At 51.6% G+C, this 17117-nt stretch overlaps 6 protein-coding genes across 6 annotated transcripts; 4 read left to right on the top strand and 2 right to left on the bottom strand.

Annotated features, from left to right (window-relative positions):
• Positions 1 to 770: 770 nt before the first annotated feature.
• K452DRAFT_289442 (uncharacterized protein) lies at positions 771 to 2195 on the bottom strand. Its single transcript, XM_033540827.1, has 2 exons — positions 1057 to 2195; positions 771 to 993 (listed from the first exon to the last, which is right to left on the bottom strand). Exons 1-2 carry the CDS (start codon positions 1885 to 1887, stop codon positions 904 to 906), a joined length of 921 nt encoding a protein of 306 aa, XP_033395764.1. The 5' UTR covers positions 1888 to 2195; the 3' UTR covers positions 771 to 903.
• A 439-nt stretch (positions 2196 to 2634) lies between these two features.
• On the top strand, positions 2635 to 4564 carry K452DRAFT_231526 (uncharacterized protein; the record flags this gene model as incomplete). The annotated part of the gene is made up of 4 exons (XM_033537169.1): positions 2635 to 2826; positions 2878 to 2925; positions 3189 to 3267; positions 3327 to 4564. 4 exons carry the CDS (start codon positions 2635 to 2637, stop codon positions 4562 to 4564), a joined length of 1557 nt encoding a protein of 518 aa, XP_033395763.1.
• A 1951-nt stretch (positions 4565 to 6515) lies between these two features.
• On the bottom strand, positions 6516 to 7936 carry K452DRAFT_201990 (uncharacterized protein; the record flags this gene model as incomplete). The annotated part of the gene is made up of 4 exons (XM_033536050.1): positions 6516 to 6904; positions 7019 to 7298; positions 7354 to 7621; positions 7770 to 7936. Coding segments are annotated over 4 exons (1104 nt in total), but the record flags the coding sequence as incomplete, so codon positions are not given.
• Positions 7937 to 8989: 1053 nt separating this feature from the next.
• K452DRAFT_310396 (glycosyltransferase family 1 protein) lies at positions 8990 to 13067 on the top strand (the record flags this gene model as incomplete). The annotated part of the gene is made up of 5 exons (XM_033543333.1): positions 8990 to 9248; positions 9302 to 9974; positions 10021 to 11025; positions 11079 to 11793; positions 11841 to 13067. The coding sequence occupies 5 exons, from the start codon at positions 8990 to 8992 to the stop codon at positions 13065 to 13067; spliced, it is 3879 nt and encodes a 1292-aa protein (XP_033395761.1).
• Positions 13068 to 14328: 1261 nt separating this feature from the next.
• K452DRAFT_336050 (uncharacterized protein) lies at positions 14329 to 15655 on the top strand (the record flags this gene model as incomplete). Its single annotated transcript, XM_033545234.1, has 3 exons — positions 14329 to 14507; positions 14541 to 14731; positions 14787 to 15655. 3 exons carry the CDS (start codon positions 14329 to 14331, stop codon positions 15446 to 15448), a joined length of 1032 nt encoding a protein of 343 aa, XP_033395760.1. The 3' UTR covers positions 15449 to 15655.
• A 553-nt stretch (positions 15656 to 16208) lies between these two features.
• On the top strand, positions 16209 to 16625 carry K452DRAFT_310394 (uncharacterized protein; the record flags this gene model as incomplete). The annotated part of the gene is made up of 2 exons (XM_033543332.1): positions 16209 to 16231; positions 16325 to 16625. 2 exons carry the CDS (start codon positions 16209 to 16211, stop codon positions 16623 to 16625), a joined length of 324 nt encoding a protein of 107 aa, XP_033395759.1.
• Between the last annotated feature and the right edge of the window lie 492 nt (positions 16626 to 17117).

Genomic DNA, 17117 nt, shown 5'->3' with positions numbered 1-17117 from the left:
GTCGAGGCCTTCCCGCCTTCCCCACGTCGACCCCATCACGGCGGCTGCATGATAACATTTTTTTCAGGCCCATGGGCCAGCCTTCGGCCCTTTCTTTCACCCTGGTGATGTATGTCGCCATGTGCAAACCTTGTCGTGAGGGTTCTCCCTTGCAAAAACACTGCAGCATTCCATGTGAGCCGTGCATGAGTGCGGATTACGAGTCCCCAGCCTGCAGCGAGCGGCCCGACGGTGGAGGGCATAATCAGTTATCGCGCCACCCTGCCTGCAGCCTTCCAATTTTCGCCCAAGTCAAATGGGTGCCCGCGGTGGCAGCAACGCTTCCGGCGGTTGTTGCTTATTTCCGTTTAAATTGATGTATTGCCAATTCGAGTATCTCAGTTGGGTGGCGTTTGTTCATCACGGACCTCGCTCGGAGCAGGCCAGGAAAGCGCCCGTTCAACTCTTGCTGTTGCTGGCGTGACCAATTCCCTCTCGCCCAAACGATTGGTCAGAAGGCTCTCCTCGAGCGAAGAAACGCCAATCATCCGCCGTGCGCAGAGACAAGAAGCGGGGATGACAGGCGGGTGGAGACCTCTTAGCACACCCGAAGTGTGGATTCTGGTCGAAAAAGGTATCGGCCTGAGCTTTATTTAGTAGATTGTAAAGCGGAGACTCAGACCGGTCGACGGAGCGAATGCTCTCGACCTCAAGTTTAACGGCGCTCTCGGGCAAATCTTGTTAGCAGCACCGCAGCCTGCCTTGAAAAAACGATGTTTGGATTTTGTGACCCGAAAGAGTACCTTGACAAACGAAAGGGAAACCCATGGCTGCAGATGCAAGCGCTTAAATTGAAGCATGTTTTTACCTGTCGTTTGCAGCAAAACATGAATCGTGTGCGTCGTAGCAAACCTTGCGCGTTTCCTAGCCAACCCACCGTTGGCCTTGCTTGTCCCACCCTATGGTAGACAGCTCAACCCCGAGCGTCTTCAGCATCATGTCCATTGTGAAACTCTTATCACGGGTTAGCCAATAAGCCACTGGCGCCGACACTTGCGCGTCCAGGGTAACACTCACATCGTCATCTTTGCCTTCATCCACGATTTTGGGCTGGTCCTTTTCCAGCTCTCTCTTTTCGTTTTCCCACTCCTCCTTCCTCCATTCCCGCTCCCGTTTAGCCTCTTCCTTTGCTTCCTTTCGCCTCTCCTTCAAGATCTTCCTTTCCTCTTTCTGTTCCGGGGTCAAAGGGTTGCCATCTTCATCTTCTTCATCCTCTTCATCGTCGTCATCGTCGTCCGAAGACTCTTCTTTCTCTTCTTGGAAGTTGTTGCGCCACTCTCGTTGCCGTTGTTCCCTCTCTCGCCAAGCGCCTACTCCGCCCATCCGGTTGACGCGGTCCCTTACCGTCGCAAATACCTCTTCAGCTGCAGCCCTACTCGCTTCCCGCCATTTGATGATCAACTCGTCAAGCTCTGCATCTTTGGTTGAGGAAGCAATTGATAAAGCTTGGTCAAGCGTGTCGAGCTCAGTACGTAGATTGGTCATTTGTCGGTTGAGCTGTCGCTGTCGCTGCTGCTCTTCCTTTAGGGCACATTCGAGCGGATCGTCTGGATCAGGTTTCTTGCGAGGGATGGAAGCAGGTTTCGCCGAAACACGGCTAGGAAGCGGCGTCTGAGGGTCTTGGGCATCAGAGTCAATGGATGACGCTGGTGGATCATTGGACTCGATAGGCGACTGAGATGCTGCCACGCTCTGCGAGGGAGGTGTGCGACCTGCGGTGGAAGGAACAGTTTCCTCTCCATTGGCTGCAGAACTGCGCATCGGCGTCTTAAAAGGTGATTTGAACGGCTTACGCAGCGCACTTTGTGCATCGTCGAGCCGACGCCGCTTGGCTGCTGGCGTCAACATTGCTGTTAGTGCTAGCGGGTTAGCCGGGAGAGATGGGCGTTGAGATGATCATTGGTGATCAGAAGCTGCGACGCGCAGTGGGGAAGAGATGATCGAGGCAGCGCGCAGGATGACAGCTGGACAGCGCGTCATCACGTGCCGGCTCGGCTCGACTTGCCGCCTCGGGATCCCTGCAAATACCCCAGCTTCTCCTGCGTCTGACAATGGCCTTCTCGTAACCCAACCTCGGCTGATAATCAATTAGCCTGTTTATCAGTCTTCCAACAGCCTTCCAGCAAGATCAGCCACCTCGCTGCAACGATGTCCCGTTGCGGGCGTCACCGGCGGTACCGCTGCCCGCCTTTTCCCCTCTTCATCTTCGGTCTGTCTTACCGAGTGAGGGCGATAGCCAGATAATCACCTATCATTCAGGAGGGATCATCACACAGCGTCCTCGAAAGTATGACGCGACGACTCAGTTGGAGATAGTGTAAACAAAATGAACCACTGAGAGAGGAATGGCTGCGTCTTTGAAGCACGCTGATTGGAGTATGTTTCTGCAAGCCATGCTGCTTGACAATTACAGTATTTCTTGCTACAGGATCGCACCCTTGCTTAACATTACGCTAACTATCGCCCTCCCGTCTATCTTGTAGCGTGCACGGGCGAAGTGCAATGAGGTAAACCAATATAGATCCGTCTCATCCGGATTCCTTTTCACTGAAGTCTATCTTTCGAACTTGTTTGCTTGTTACTCTTGTGATTGCTATGGATACGAAAGCAAAGGACGATGATGTCTCGGTTGTGAAGGCGCCACAATACGCGCCTGAAGAAGGCGAGGTCACCGCCGTCAACGCATCAGGCCATGTTCAGGAACTTGACCGGAATTTCAACATTCTGAGCGCTTGTGCCGTCGGTATCTGCACCGGAAATACATGGGCAGCTTTGGGTGGAAGCATTGTTTGTCTCCTAAGCCATAGATTTCCAACCACGGACTAACAGTTTTCGCAGGTTGTATCCCTGTACAATGGAGGTTCGCCAGGAGTATTATACGAACTTGTAAGGACATCATGATTAAGGCCGTCACCGTCAAACGATATTCACCACCTAACGAGGTAACAATGTTCATACTGAGTGGAGACGTAACCAGTCGAAATATTTGTAGTGCGTATACGCTCAACCCATATCCAGGACTGAGGCTTGTAACTAGACAGGGAAGGATACAAGCAGTCACTATGGAATACACCCTGTCTCGCTAGACGGTGAATCTCGTTTGACGGTGACGGACGTTACAGTTGATACAAGGGTTAACACAGAAGTAGATTGCAGCTTCATTCTTCTATTGGCTTATCGCTGCCTGCATCGCAGAGCTAGCTTCCGCAATCCCTTCCAGCGCTGGTGGTAAGTGTAGTTGCCAATAGAGTCAACCCCTTTCGTCTACATAACTAACGTTTTCAAAGTCTACCACTGGGCCTCCATCACTGCCGGCCCCAAATATGGAAGAGTAGTTGGGTACTTTGCTGGCTGGTGGAACTTTTTCGCGTGGATATTCGGCGCAGCATCGCAGTCTTCGATCCTGGCCAACCTGATACTCGCCATGTACGGCTTATACCATCCGGAGTACGTCCCACAGGCTTGGCACACCTTCGTCACATATATCATCGTGACCTGGCTCTGCTGTGCAACGGTCCTTTTTTGCAACCAGGCGCTGCCCGCCCTTGGACAACTCGGCCTGTTCCTCATCCTCGGCGGTGTCTTCCTCTCAATACTCGTTTGCGCCATCATGCCCGGGACCTCGGGACGGGGGTATGCCAGCGATGGATTCGTGTGGAGGGAATGGCGCAACCAGACAGGCTACACGTCGGACGGGTTCGTCTTCGTGGCTGGCATGCTCAACGCGTCCTTTGCCGTGGGAACACCAGACTGCGTCGCACACCTTGCAGAGGAAATACCACAACCACGGAGCAATGTACCCAAGGCCATCGCAGCGCAAATGACGGTCGGCCTCGCCACCGCTTTCTGCTACCTCGTTGCCATCTTCTACAGCATCAACGACTTCGAGGCCCTGCTCAATAACACGTACACTAATCCCCTCGCGGCCGTGTATTTGCAAGCAACGGGGTCGCGCGCCGGTGCCTGCGGCCTGCTCGCCGTCGTCTTCCTCGCAACTGTGTACCCGTGCATGGGCACGTACATCACATCAGGACGGATGCTGTGGACTCTTGCACGCGACGGAGCGGCGCCCTTCAGCGCCACGCTCAGCCACATCAGCGATAGGCACAAGAACCCCTTCGCCGCGACAGTGGTATGCGGCATCGCGTGCACCATCCTCGGCGCCATCTATGTCGGCAGCACAACGGCCTTCAACGCGTTCGTCGGGTCCTTCGTCGTTCTCTCTAGCTCGTCCTATCTCGCTGCTATCCTGCCGAACCTGCTCACATCCCGGCGCTATGTCACTCCTGGCCCTTTTAGCGTGTCGGGACGGAAGGGCTTGTTCCTTATGGCTGTTAGCTGCGCGTACATTGCCGTTTTCGTCGTAATTTTCTGCTTCCCCGCCACTATGCCTGTCACGCCGCAGAACATGAACTACTCGTGCCTCATTACTGGCGGTTTGACGATCTTTGTCGCGATGTGGTGGCTCTGGATTCGCGGGCGTGGGTATGTTGGTCCTGAGGCGCTGTTGGATGGGGGGAGCTGAAGTTAAGTGTTGGAGAGGGGAAGACGGCTTGAGCGGTATATGTTCATACTGTTTTAAGAATGATATGTATGAAAATATAGCAAAAATTCCATGTTAAACAATACTTCTCCATCAACAGCTCTGACGGTAGTAGCGAGGTCTGGTAGATTCCGCATGATGATACCTAGAAGAAGAACGCGGTCGCGTTCTCGTCCAGTCGTACATGGTTCTTCTTTCTGTTAACAATGCCACATTCTAAGCAGCTATGATAGTATGTAGTATTCCAGTCCGCGAGACTGTTTTGGCATTCACACCGGGTTCTGTGACTGAAGATGACCTGGAAACGTTATAACTTGTGCTACTTTAAATCTTAGAAGACCCCCTTTTGAGACGGCGAACTGCTGATAGATGCTATCTTCGGGCAAATCCACTGCCCACATCCGTACTTGCTGTTCTTACTTATTGCAAGTAAGTTGAGCGTGGAAAAATCATTGAAATGGACGCGAGTACTGAGAACGCCACTTTCCTCTTAAAGGCCATCACGGAAGGACTACATGCTGAGAGAATATTGCAGGCCAGCTTAACCATCCCACAGAACCGCAAATTCCTTAGACAATATGAATGAGTGTTCGTGCCTAGCCTTCGAAGTAAAGCCCGAAGAAGTTTTCTTTTTCAAGGAGTTCCGGGACGACCTACTGTCATGAAGAGTTCATGAACACAAGGGTGGTCTGATAATTTGAGCCTATTATATACAAACTTATCGAGAAAGGCTACTTCAAGAAAAATATGATCGTAACGATGCAGTAGTGATCCGTATCTTTATATATCGCCGCTGCTCATCATCATCATCATCACTATAACGGTACTAACCATCACCGTCATGCACGAATGTCGATCGGCTTGATCAAAGCCACGGTGATAGAATAGAAAGTGCGGACGTATTCCCACTACCCTCGGGTCCATCCAATACACGGATCCAAGTCGCCGAGCCACCGGAATCGATGTGGATCGCCAACCGTTGTTTTTTGTTGACATAATCATAAATTCCATGTCCATCCTCATGAACCCTAGAATTTCGGATCTCCCGAGAACCTTCCAGTCTTCGCTGTATGCATCAGACTTCAGATGGGCTCTTGTGATGTCCTAAGGACAGGATTGTATGCTTGTCGTGTTCTTCATGTCGAGGTAGTTGTGTGTTTTAGAAGTTCCAATGATGAAGTCTTGGCGGTGTCCATTGACTGATGGATGGTGACAACCGTCCACTCGTATTCGTCACTCAGTGATGCGGGTGATGATACGTCGGAACAGTCAGAGGAGTCATCATGAGCTTGGTTATTCCTTGTTGTGGCATTTATTATTTGTTAGTACATTTATTTAGAGGGTAACAATGCGGAAAGGTGAACAGGAAGAATCAGTGGAAGTAAGAAAGCCTGGATCTTTTGGGGTTGGAACAAGTTATTGTGGATGAGTCTGGCGAGGCTTTGTAATGTACAGGGAATATAAAATTCGGCGGACGGCGTCAAAGTTATATAAAATAATAGCCAACAACTTGTATTTGTCGTGGAAACGGCCGCATGTCTATGTTGAACTTATCAATATGTATATGGATAAAACTCAGCCATCTTGGCATATAAACATATTCAGTGTACCTAAATATTCACATATAACAATAATTATGCCGACATTGGGAAGATATTTGATACTTACTACTCACAACAGTCCTTTCAGTATGGCAGGCTTTCGCGATCTTCCTGAAAAATGCCTGATCATCCACTCCCCTGCCCCTACCACTGACCCCAGCCTGCTTATGCCTCACGGTCTCAAGTACCGTATCCTGGCGCGCGATACTCTGCACCATCGCCAGCATACTATTGGGGCCATAAACCTTAGCCAAATTCTCATCCACCTCCTTAATCACTCTCTGCAAAAAGCTCACAACATCCAACTCCTTCATCATCTCAACCATGTCCTCGTCCTCTTCCAACACCAGCATAATCGTCAGCTGAACTAAGCTCGAATTATGCATCACACGAACCGGGTGATGCGGCTCAGGGTACAGCTTCGGGTCGATCTCAAAGTAGCGCAGCATCGCGTGCTGCCACGTCCCGAACGGATTCTCGTCGATGGCCACGAGGCAGCTGATCAGTTCGTCGCGCAGGCCGGCGTACGGCTGTCGGTCGTATGGCCAGATCCCGGCGTCGGCACACATGTCCAACCCTTCCTCGAGCGCATCAATTGCGTCGTATTGGTTCATGGATGCGATGGCCCGGTCTTCTTTGAGATGGTTGAAAGCTTCTGCTTGATAGGCTGCTAGGCGCCGCTCCTCGGATGAGTCACCGACGTATGAGGACTGCAGATTGGCTTTGAATTTGGCATCAGGCCACCAGGGATGCTGGGAAAGGATTTGCTTTGCCATCTTCGTGGACTTAGCGGAAAGCGACGCAGCGGGTCTTGTGAATCGGTATTCGCGAGAACTGGGACCTTCCCTGAATTTCGAGCAGTTGCATGTGAAGTAGCGCAAGTCGTCCAATTCGAGACGGCGGCGTGGGGTAGGGTTGGTAGCGTCAATGTAGGAGATGAAGATTTCCTCATCCTTGGCGATAGGCTTGAGAGACCGTAGATGCATAACGCTCCCTTGCCAGATGAGTAATGCATTAGGGACACACGAGTGATTCAACGTCGAGACCAATGGGTCGAGGCAGATCCCGATCTTCTCGAAGCTTGGCGTCTCAATGTTGAGGTAGTTCGCCATGATCTTGCCTTGATCAGTTTCTTGCTCGATGGCAATAGCAAAAAGGTCACTGGCTTACCCTGAGGAATGTATCCATGGCATCATCCATGCCAAAAGTCGGTTGGACATTAGAAAATTTGAGAACACCGTCACCCAGTACTTGGAAATTCTTCCATTTTGGACCCCCCCGGATTTTTTCGATATGAGTTTCGAGGCTGAGCAACTCCGCCCAGGTCTCGTCGGAAATTAGTCCATTCTTTCGCATAGAAAGGATCTGAACGCCGAGACGCATTGACTGTGGGATTGTTTCCATGCCAGGGTTCCTTTGCCAAACTGGGCACTCATATCTGTGGTGGCGTTTTCATGCTTTGGTTTGGCATTTCTAGGTCAGAAAGTAAGTAACCTATTGATGTGTAGGAACACAAGAAAAGTATATAGAGCCAGCACAAGAGGGTACGATATCCTACCTTGTTGCAGTATTCCACTGCCTTGCACCCAGCACAAGCCTTGAGGTTTGCCCTAACATCTAGATTCTGGAAAGTGAAACAATTGGAGCAGCAGTTGGCGATGCGAACGCTGTCAAGAGCAGCGGCAAGCGGACGATCGAGGGAGAAAATCTCCTCGCCTGCAGGAATGGCTTCTTTGGCAAAAAGCCCGTTGCCGGCAACAGGAGATTGCTTCTTGTATGCTTGACTTTTAACGTGCACGGCCATAGGTCTTGCCATACTTGTGGTTCAACCGATGCTGTGGTCAATTGGATATCAAATGGTTCAATGATGGGTTGACAATGTGTCAATCGTGACAGCTGCTTTAAATTATAGCAGCCCCTGTGGTACCAGAAGCGTCAAGAAACCTTTGGAAATGTCGTAACCTGGCCATCATGCGGGACGGCACTGACGGTTACACGCACTACCACTTAGCCGCGCGAAATCAACGCGAGATCACGTTCCGAAACGTGGAATATCTCCTCACGCCAACCAAAATAAAGCTCCTATACACGTGTTGGATGTCAATGAGAGGAGTTCTTGTAATTTAAAATACCCACAGTAGTTGTTTGGCTGGTGTGGGTACTCAATGCCTGCGACCATGTGACTGAAGTATGTTGTACAGAGTACGCGTCACGCGTTCCGGTTGAGTCGGAGCACATCACACCTAACGTCTTGTCGCGCAACGGATGAGACTCGACCAAGTTGAATACACGGGAAGCTTCGACGTATAACCCGAATATTTGAAAGCTCTCTTCGTTATTGAGTCGTCGACGTTGAAGCCTGGACCTCGGACGACACCGGCGGGGGAAAGCAAGTCGCCGGCGGGCCGAAGCGGCGTGTCAAATCCCGCGCGCTGACACTCTGGCAGATGACGTCGATCGCGCCCAGACCACGACGTTGAACTCGAGCGACCTTGGAGCTCCGACCAACGTTCTATCCGGAGCTCTAACTTTGCGCCCGCACACAGAAGAGAGCCTCATCAGTCGCCGTTTGATACACTGGTCCAGGACGTCAAAAGAACGCGCTACGACGAGGCTGCGGTCGCATGAACAAGTACAACTTTGCACCACCACCCAGAGCTAGATAACTGCCCGCCCGCCGTCATACCTACTTGTGGATATCGCAACACTCCTGTTCAAACTTCTTTCGCCTTATTTACCTTTGTCTTATCCACCTATGGGTTGCGCTTAAACTGCCAAACCTCATCCATCCGCTCCGCTCAGTACCATGGCTTCGTCCGCGTCATCCGCGGAGGGGTCTGCGAATGCGCCCAATCCACTGACCCAAGCTACGCAAGCCATAGCAGCTGCAGACTCTGATAGCGGCAGTCACAGGGGCTCACAGGACCTGCATGCAACTGCATCCTCGGACCAGCATGAAGCTCTCCCCGCAGATCAGCCTCCACCATACAGTGGTGGTAACGACGTTTCGTACGGCAAAATTGTAGACAATGGCGACGGTTTTGGAACTTCCGCGAGCCTAACTGGTACGGACGATCATCTAAGCTCATGAAAATACATTACTTACATAGACATACAGACGACGGCCGGGTCAACATTCGTATCGATCAGAAGAGCAATCGTCTCTCCAATCTACTTATCCCTGCGCTTCGCAGTCAGCTCGATCTAGCCTCTCGCGAACCTCCCCCTCCTCCGCCGTATATCCCTCCCTCGCTTGGAGGCAAACCTGGCAAAGAGCCTCCGCCGCCGTTGAATGTGGTGATACATGTTGTTGGGTCTCGCGGTGATGTACAACCATTTGTGGCATTGGGAAAGGTCCTCAAAGAGACCTATAGCCATAGGGTGCGGCTGGCTACACACCCGGTGTTCAGGAACTTTGTCGAGGAAAACGGACTAGAGTTCTTCAGCATTGGTGGTGACCCGTCTGAGCTTATGGCTTTTATGGTGAAGAACCCCGGTCTCATGCCGGGATTCGATACACTCAGGAATGGAGACGTCGGCAAGCGTCGGAAAGGCATCGCAGAGATGATTGATGGATGCTGGAAATCCTGCATCGAACCCAACGATGGTTTCGGTGTCGACACATCTCAGCAGGAGGGAGAAAACATGCTGAACTCCGCCTATAGTAACCCCGAAGCTACTGCAAAGACTGGCAGGCCATTCATAGCAGACGCAATCATCGCCAATCCACCAAGCTTTGCTCATATCCACTGCGCGGAGAAGCTCGGTGTGCCGCTCCATATGATGTTCACGTAAGTGCTATATATTATTAATGTGTACAAAACTAACGCAACTTAGTATGCCGTGGTCACCTACGCAATCCTTCCAGCATCCTTTGGCGACAATTCAATCATCCAATGCTGATGCCTCATTGACAAACTACATGACATATGCCTTAGTTGATATGTTAACTTGGCAAGGACTCGGCGACATCATCAACAAGTTCAGACAGCGCACGCTACACCTGGATTCCATCAGCGCAATGTCAGCTCCGAGCATGCTCTCCCGCTTGCGAGTTCCATTTACGTATTGTTGGTCACCTGCTCTTATTCCCAAGCCTAAAGACTGGGGAAACCACATTACCATATCCGGTTTCTACTTCCTCAACTTGGCTACAAACTTCAGACCGGACCCGGACCTGGCTGCTTTCCTTGATGCTGGTCCACCGCCGGTCTATATCGGTTTCGGCAGCATCGTCGTTGATAACCCGAACGGTATGACGAAGCTGATTTTCGAAGCCGTCCAAAAAGCGGGTGTCAGAGCCCTAGTATCCAAGGGTTGGGGTGGTTTTGGTGCTGATCAACTGGGAGTGCCGGAGAGCGTTTTTATGTTGGGCAACGTCCCCCATGACTGGCTGTTCAAGCGAGTGTCATGCGTTGTCCATCACGGAGGTGCTGGTACGACTGCTGCAGGCATAGCTTGTGGCAAGCCTACTGTTATTGTGCCTTTCTTCGGAGACCAGCCTTTCTGGGGCTCCATGGTTGCACGAGCTGGAGCCGGACCGGAACCAATCCACCATAAACAGCTGACATCGGATAATTTGGCGGAGGCTATCCAAGAGGCACTGAAGCCCACGTCACAAGAGAGAGCACGAGAACTGGCAGCGAAGATTAGCAATGAGAGGGGAAGCGATGAAGGAGCGCAATACTTCCACCAACATCTTAAGGTAGATGAGATGAGATGCTCATTGTTGCCGAATCGGGCGGCTGTATGGCGGTTCAAGAAAACACAGATCAAGCTGAGTGCTTTGGCTGCTGTGGTTCTTGCCAATGAGGGGATGCTCAATTTTGCTGACCTCAAACTGTAAGCCATAATGCTGGTACACTTGTGCAAAGAGAAAGCTGACATGACCTCAGATTCCAGCCTCGCGATTATGAACCGGATACTGGCCCTTGGGATCCGGTTACTGGCGTTACAGGTGCAGTAATGGGCACCGTGACGAGCATGATGATGAACGTGGCGGATCTTCCCATTGAGACCCTAAAAGCACTCAACATCCATCCTGATTCGAGACGCTCTCGTGCCAATACCGGTGCTGCGAAAGCCTCGACAGACTCCGGAAGTAGACCAGGAACTTCTGATTCGGCCGCGCCTTCGAAGTCGGGGGTTTCTACACCCACGAGCCCTGAAAACCCCAAAGTCGCAGTAACCTCAGCCGCAGAAGATCATGCTCTCGTTTCATCGCCGATTGAAAGTCCCAAACGCTCTGGAAGCGGCCTTGGACATCGTTCTCAGTCATCTCTAGGTCAAGCACTGGGGGCACTGGAGGGAATTCGTTCGCGATCACGCTCTGGATCAAGAGGCTCAAAGCCTGGTCCAAATGATACCGCCACTTTCCCGAGAGTTCCCGTGGAAGATAACCCGAACGCTCGCAGCCATTTCGATGTCGAATCTGCTCTTCAGACTGGCAAGGGTCTCGGGCGCATTGCTCAGGCCGGCGCCAAAGCTCCTGTAGACGTGATGATGGGGCTTTCGAAAGGCTTTCATAATGCTTCAAGGCTGTATGGCGAGGAACCGCGGCAAGTCGAGAAGGTGACTGGACTTTCGAGTGGTTTGAAGGTTGCTACCAGGGTACGTTATTCCAACGCGAGGTTCGGAATCAATGCTAACAGTCACAGGAATTCGGCCAAGGATTGTTTGAAGGCATTTCCGGCCTGGTCACACAACCCTACAAGGGAGCTAAAGCCGATGGTCCAGGAGGCTTCGTCAAGGGCATGGCCAAAGGTTTTGCTGGTGTGGTTCTAAAGCCACAAGCTGCCGCTTTTGCCGTCCCTGCCTATACCATGAAGGGCATCTACATGGAAGTTCGCAAACCTTTCGGTTCCAGCATTCGAAACTACATAATTGCGTCACGCACTGCACAAGGCTGGGAGGAATACAACAAATCGACATCCGAGGAGCGCTCTCAAATCGTAGGCACCTACCGCTTCTTGTCGGAGCACGCGCACAAGAAGAAAGGCCCCGGCGAGCGTGAGATGGAAGCTATTCATGCCCTCATGGAAAAGCGCAAAAAAGGTACTAAACAGAAGAGCATGTCCAGCGTCTTCAGTAGCCGCAAGCCTTCCGACGGCGCAGACTCAGACTCGACTTCAGAGGGCACACTTTCGCCACCGCCTCGCTCGCCAACAACAACGCTCCCCGTCATCGAAGGCCAGCGTCCTCCTCATGTCCCGCTCGGCGGCCCACGCTGGGATCCCCTCGTCCAGCGCGCCGCCGATGTGCAAGACGCCGAGCTCGAAGAAGCGATCCGCCAGTCCGTCAGGCAAACCAGCCACGGCAACGCCGAAGAAGACGAGCTGATCGAGCGGGCCATGCGTGCCAGCGTCGCGGAGCTGGGACGCGTGCGCCGCATGCCGCGTGCTAACACCGCCGCCACCCCTACCACTACCGCATCTGGGGAGAACGCGGACGACGATGAAGAGGAGGCCCTGCGCCGCGCCATGGCGGCTAGTTTGGCGGAGCACGAGGCCCATCAGCAGTGGGCGCTGCAGCAGGAGCAGGCGGCGCCGCCTAGTTACGCGGATATTGATGCGGATAACCTCGCCGAGGCAATGCGACGTAGTGCGCTTGACCACGACCAGCGCGAGGGTGGGGATCGTGGCGGTAATGCGCCAACACTACCTCCTCCGCCGCCCCTTCCACTACGGGGCGATGTGGACCCAGATGAAGATGAGGTTGATGAAGAGTTGAGGCGTGCGATTGAGGCGTCGGAGCGGGAAGGTAGGGAGAAGACTGATGCGGATGCGAGAGCGAAGAGAGAGGAGGATATCGTGCTCGAGTATGTTAAGAAGCAGAGCTTGCTTGAAGAAGAGTACCAGCGGAAGATTAGGGAAGGAACTATATAGATAAGCAGGAGTGGTGGTGGTTGTAGTGAGTGAGAGGGAGCAGTGGTTAGATACCCTTTGTACGGCGATGATGCGAGGTTTCGTTCTGCAGGCTAGCGTGGGTCTCTGGGTCTGCTCTTTGGTGCTTTTAGCAAGTAATGACATTCGAAACGCTAGCTTCTTTGAAGAAATGAATGTATAGACTTGTATATGGTTGGTTTTATCTTAGATGGTGCTTGATCGAGTTGTATTGTGTCTGAATTCGGGGTGCGGTTTGGATTATCTCAGACCGACAGGTCAGATATCGGTTGGACGGATTGATTTGAGTAGTGACAAAACACAATCGAGGGTCTTTTGTCGACTCCACTGCTCGTGTCTGTGTTGCTGTCTCGATGCTCCGGGCTTGAGCACGTCGTGTCCGCTTTTGGCGTGCTATCAGGGACATGTTCGGACCCATGGCAAAAACCAATCATCGACCGGACAGAAATCGATTCGAGTGGTTATAAATTGCAAGCCTACAGCTTCATAAAATGCATGCTGTCTCCATAGCTAGGTGATTTCTCTGTCTATATCTACCTAGAGTTATATCGATGTGCTGGCTGGTCACGACAAACTCAACCACATCTCCATCCCATCAGATATTGACAAACACATTCCCAACATGTTGAGGACATAAGTCGAGCAGCTACCAGCACCTACAAAGCCCTGTACGTCTCTCCCGTCCCATTACAGCCTTCTCATCCCTCCCAACACATCAGTGACCCCCCACATCCCGCTCCCCATCCACGCACCAAAACCTCGAACCGATCCCGAATTAATCTTTAATTAACCCATCCGCAGCACAAGCGATGTTCCAAACATGATCGCTTAAGCTTCCCCTCTCGGTACACCGCACAACGCACACCGCCGCGCTGCACCAGCCGCTAAAAACGGATATAACGGCCCCTCTGTTCCTGGTTTTGGTGTTGAGTTTGCTGTGTGATGCTTGTAATTAAGGGATAATGATGCAGCTGTTACACCTATTGCACCGCTGTTGCTTGCCAAGCTTTTTAGTGCTGTTGGGGGTGACGCGTGGGTCGGGGGAAAAGGTATAAATTGGGGTCGCTGCGAGGGTTGGCGGTGCGCTTTCTTCCTCATCGAAGCTCGTCGGTTGTTGACGGTTTTCGTCCAACGCTTTCAGGAAGAGTCCTTCATAGGTATGGCTTAAAAATCTTGCCACATTTATTGTTGTTTGTAGTGACTGACGCTTACTCTGTCGTTAGTTATCTACCTGCGTATCACGATGTCAACCACAAACGGCTCCCACGGCAACAGTGGTTCCAACAAGCACCGTCGCGAGGACGATACGCTCCCCTTGTCTCTGAATGAGGCTACGAATGCTTATGATCGGGCCTGGATCGTCAGACTGCTGCATGAACTTCATGAACGCTTTGAGAAACTGGGCCAGGAAGAGCTAGGGTGGTCAGAAGACCGCCGCAGGTGATTAGAGGACAGCCGCAAGTGGATGAATGACCGTAAGAGATGGATAGAAGACGGTTCCAAGTGGGAAGCAGACCGCGATAAGCTGGAAGAAGAGAAGAATTGGTGGATGAGCGGCCGAGCAGACGAATATAAGGAGAACGAGCGAGCGCACGAATGTCTTTGGGCAGCGTACGGGTTCATTCATGAGAACCACGTACCTTCCGGTAAGGATGACAAAACCAAACTGTGCCGTATTTATGACCGATTGATGTTCTTCAGAGATCCCCAAAAACCTCCTGCTGCGTTGGCCTGATCAAGACTTCGACGACGAAGAGAGCCACCATGGATACTGGGGCATTTATAACAGCATGGAAAGAGCCATGCCCTGTCCAGGCTGGAAACTGATCGAGAAGTTCTTGCCAGAAATCGAACTCCGCTGCAGAAGCAACATACCCGCCGCCAAGGAGAGCGCTCCAACTAACGACAGTGACAAGAAAGCGGAGACAACTTCCCCCTCTTCCGACTCAGGAGTTTGGACTTTCCACTCCTGGGGAAGATGCAACGACGCTTGGATGCTCCTGTCGTATATGGCTGAGCACACGTCCCACGCAGGTTGCGTCGACGAATGGAAGGCGGCTCATGACGGCGAGCACAAGACGGATGCCTACGAGCGTCTTGACCAGACAATGTTCCAGGCCCTGAACTGGGGTAACGAGCACCGCGATAAGAACAACCCATACAACTTTTTCGAGGATATGTATTTGCTGTCTAGTGTTGCGTCGAGTTGGAGGCACGATGGCGTGAAGGATTTCTGCCCGCGAACGCGCAAGGCTCTTTGTGACTTGGATTATGATGAATATGACTGGGAGGAAATGGAGGAATTGGAGATGATGTCAGTAAGTCCCGACGAGATGATGGTCAAACAAGAGGAGGCTGAATAGGTGGGGCATGGTATGTTTCATCTGTGCTCGAATCCTGAGTACTGATACCGAGGGAGTTGTTTCGATAAAGAAGGGGAACAGAAGGACTAAATTGAAAACCGCTGGATGGTATGGCTAGTATCAAAAAGTGATTGAAATTGTGTTCATGGGCTGGAGTTCAGGCTTTCGTAGGAGTAAATTGACACTATAAGATAGTTTTACCTTTTTGCAACCACACAAGCGCATCCGTTCGTTGTAATGTGTTTTGAAGCTGAGCGCGTCGGTAAACAAATGCGGGGCTCCATGATTGGCAAAACTGCGTTTACCCCAGCAGCCCAGCCGGCAAGACCAAGTATATCAAAAAGAAACTTATGACAATCACAATCCGGACGACCGGCGTAGAAGTTAACGGATTAGAGCATGGTATCGCGATCCTGGTATTAGTTCGGAGAACGGTCGCCTTCAGTCACGCCAATACGAAGCTGATGCTGTAGGCCGCCACTGCCGGATTAGGTCGCAAAGGTATATAATAAAGGGATCCCAACACCTAATCTTGAATCGGATTCGCTAATGATCGACGGGGTTGCCTTGCCTAGTGGTCCGGAGAGTTGCTAACGCTCTTTATTAGCATGGCCTTGGATATAGATTTATACTGCTAGATGAGAAAATCCTGTTGGGGAGACGGGTTTGATTCTCACTCTTCTTTTTCTATTTTATTTTTACTGTTTTTGTAGAATGTTTTTTGGTTCTGTCCCCGTTCCTTAATTCACTGTTTGTGCACATGTGGCATGCTTGGAAGTTCAGGTAAGATACTGTGAACGAGGATAATTCTAACAAGGTAAACTCCCTGCTTAAAACGTCCGATGAAGTATTTGCTTCTTCTTTTCTGTGATACAGGTTGCAAAATTTGGCTGGCCTCTTCCGGAAACTAGTAACGATTCCAGGTGCGTCGCTCGCTCATACATCCTCATTAGCACTCACGACCCAACACGAGACAAACCCTCAAGCTTTGCCATTCGCTGGTCCCCAAATATCCGGCCCTACTTCTAATCTGCCTACGACGTGTCCGAATCCGAAGCGCGGAGTTTCTACCGTTCCTCCGGCCCAGAAGGCGGTAGGCGGTCAACCCACGCGACCGCCTTCACAGCCTGCCCAGAAACAAGACGAAGGATCAAAACCGCCTCCAGGCCAAACCTAGGACGTAGACATAACCGCTGAGCCGAATTGGTGCCGACGCGGCGTCTATCGACGTCGCCGAGGCCCAATCCCTATCGACATACTCAGTACATCTTTACCGGGGCTGTCAAGCAGACCTTAATCCCTGGAAGTAATGTGCTACCGACTACAACACGGATACGGACAGTCCAAGCAATCTACTGATGTCTAGTGACAGTTCAGGACATCGTTACGCGGCGTTATCGTATCGCAATGCTGAACATCACCATCGAGGTCCGGCACCCACGCGGAATCCTAGGCTCAGGATAGCCACTGCAGCCACCGCTGTCCCTGCTACAGCTTGAAGATACGTCAGGAAGCCCCGGACCGGTGATATGGTGGAATCAATGATTATGATCCGAGGAGATATGGCAGTGTTGGTGCCGGCATCGTAGCTGAAGTCGATGATATTCCTGTCTTTTAAACCTATATTAAACGCGGGATACTCTGCGCTGTATCAGACGAATTATGCAAC

The sequence above is a fragment of the Aplosporella prunicola genome (genome assembly GCF_010093885.1).
Source record: "Aplosporella prunicola CBS 121167 unplaced genomic scaffold K452scaffold_18, whole genome shotgun sequence".
Classification (NCBI taxonomy): Eukaryota; Fungi; Ascomycota; class Dothideomycetes; order Botryosphaeriales; family Aplosporellaceae; genus Aplosporella; species Aplosporella prunicola.
Note: the sequence above shows the minus strand (reverse complement) of the source record. Positions and strands in the feature narration are given on the sequence as shown.

Bases quoted from the DNA above. Each gene is read 5' to 3' on its own strand.
- K452DRAFT_289442 (XM_033540827.1), bottom strand. From the start codon at position 1,887: ATGTTGACGCCAGCAGCCAAGCGGCGTCGGCTCGACGATGCACAAAGT. The intron at 994-1,056 runs GTGAGTGTTACC...ACCCGTGATAAG, and splicing joins ATGAAGGCAAAGATGACGAT to AGTTTCACAATGGACATGAT.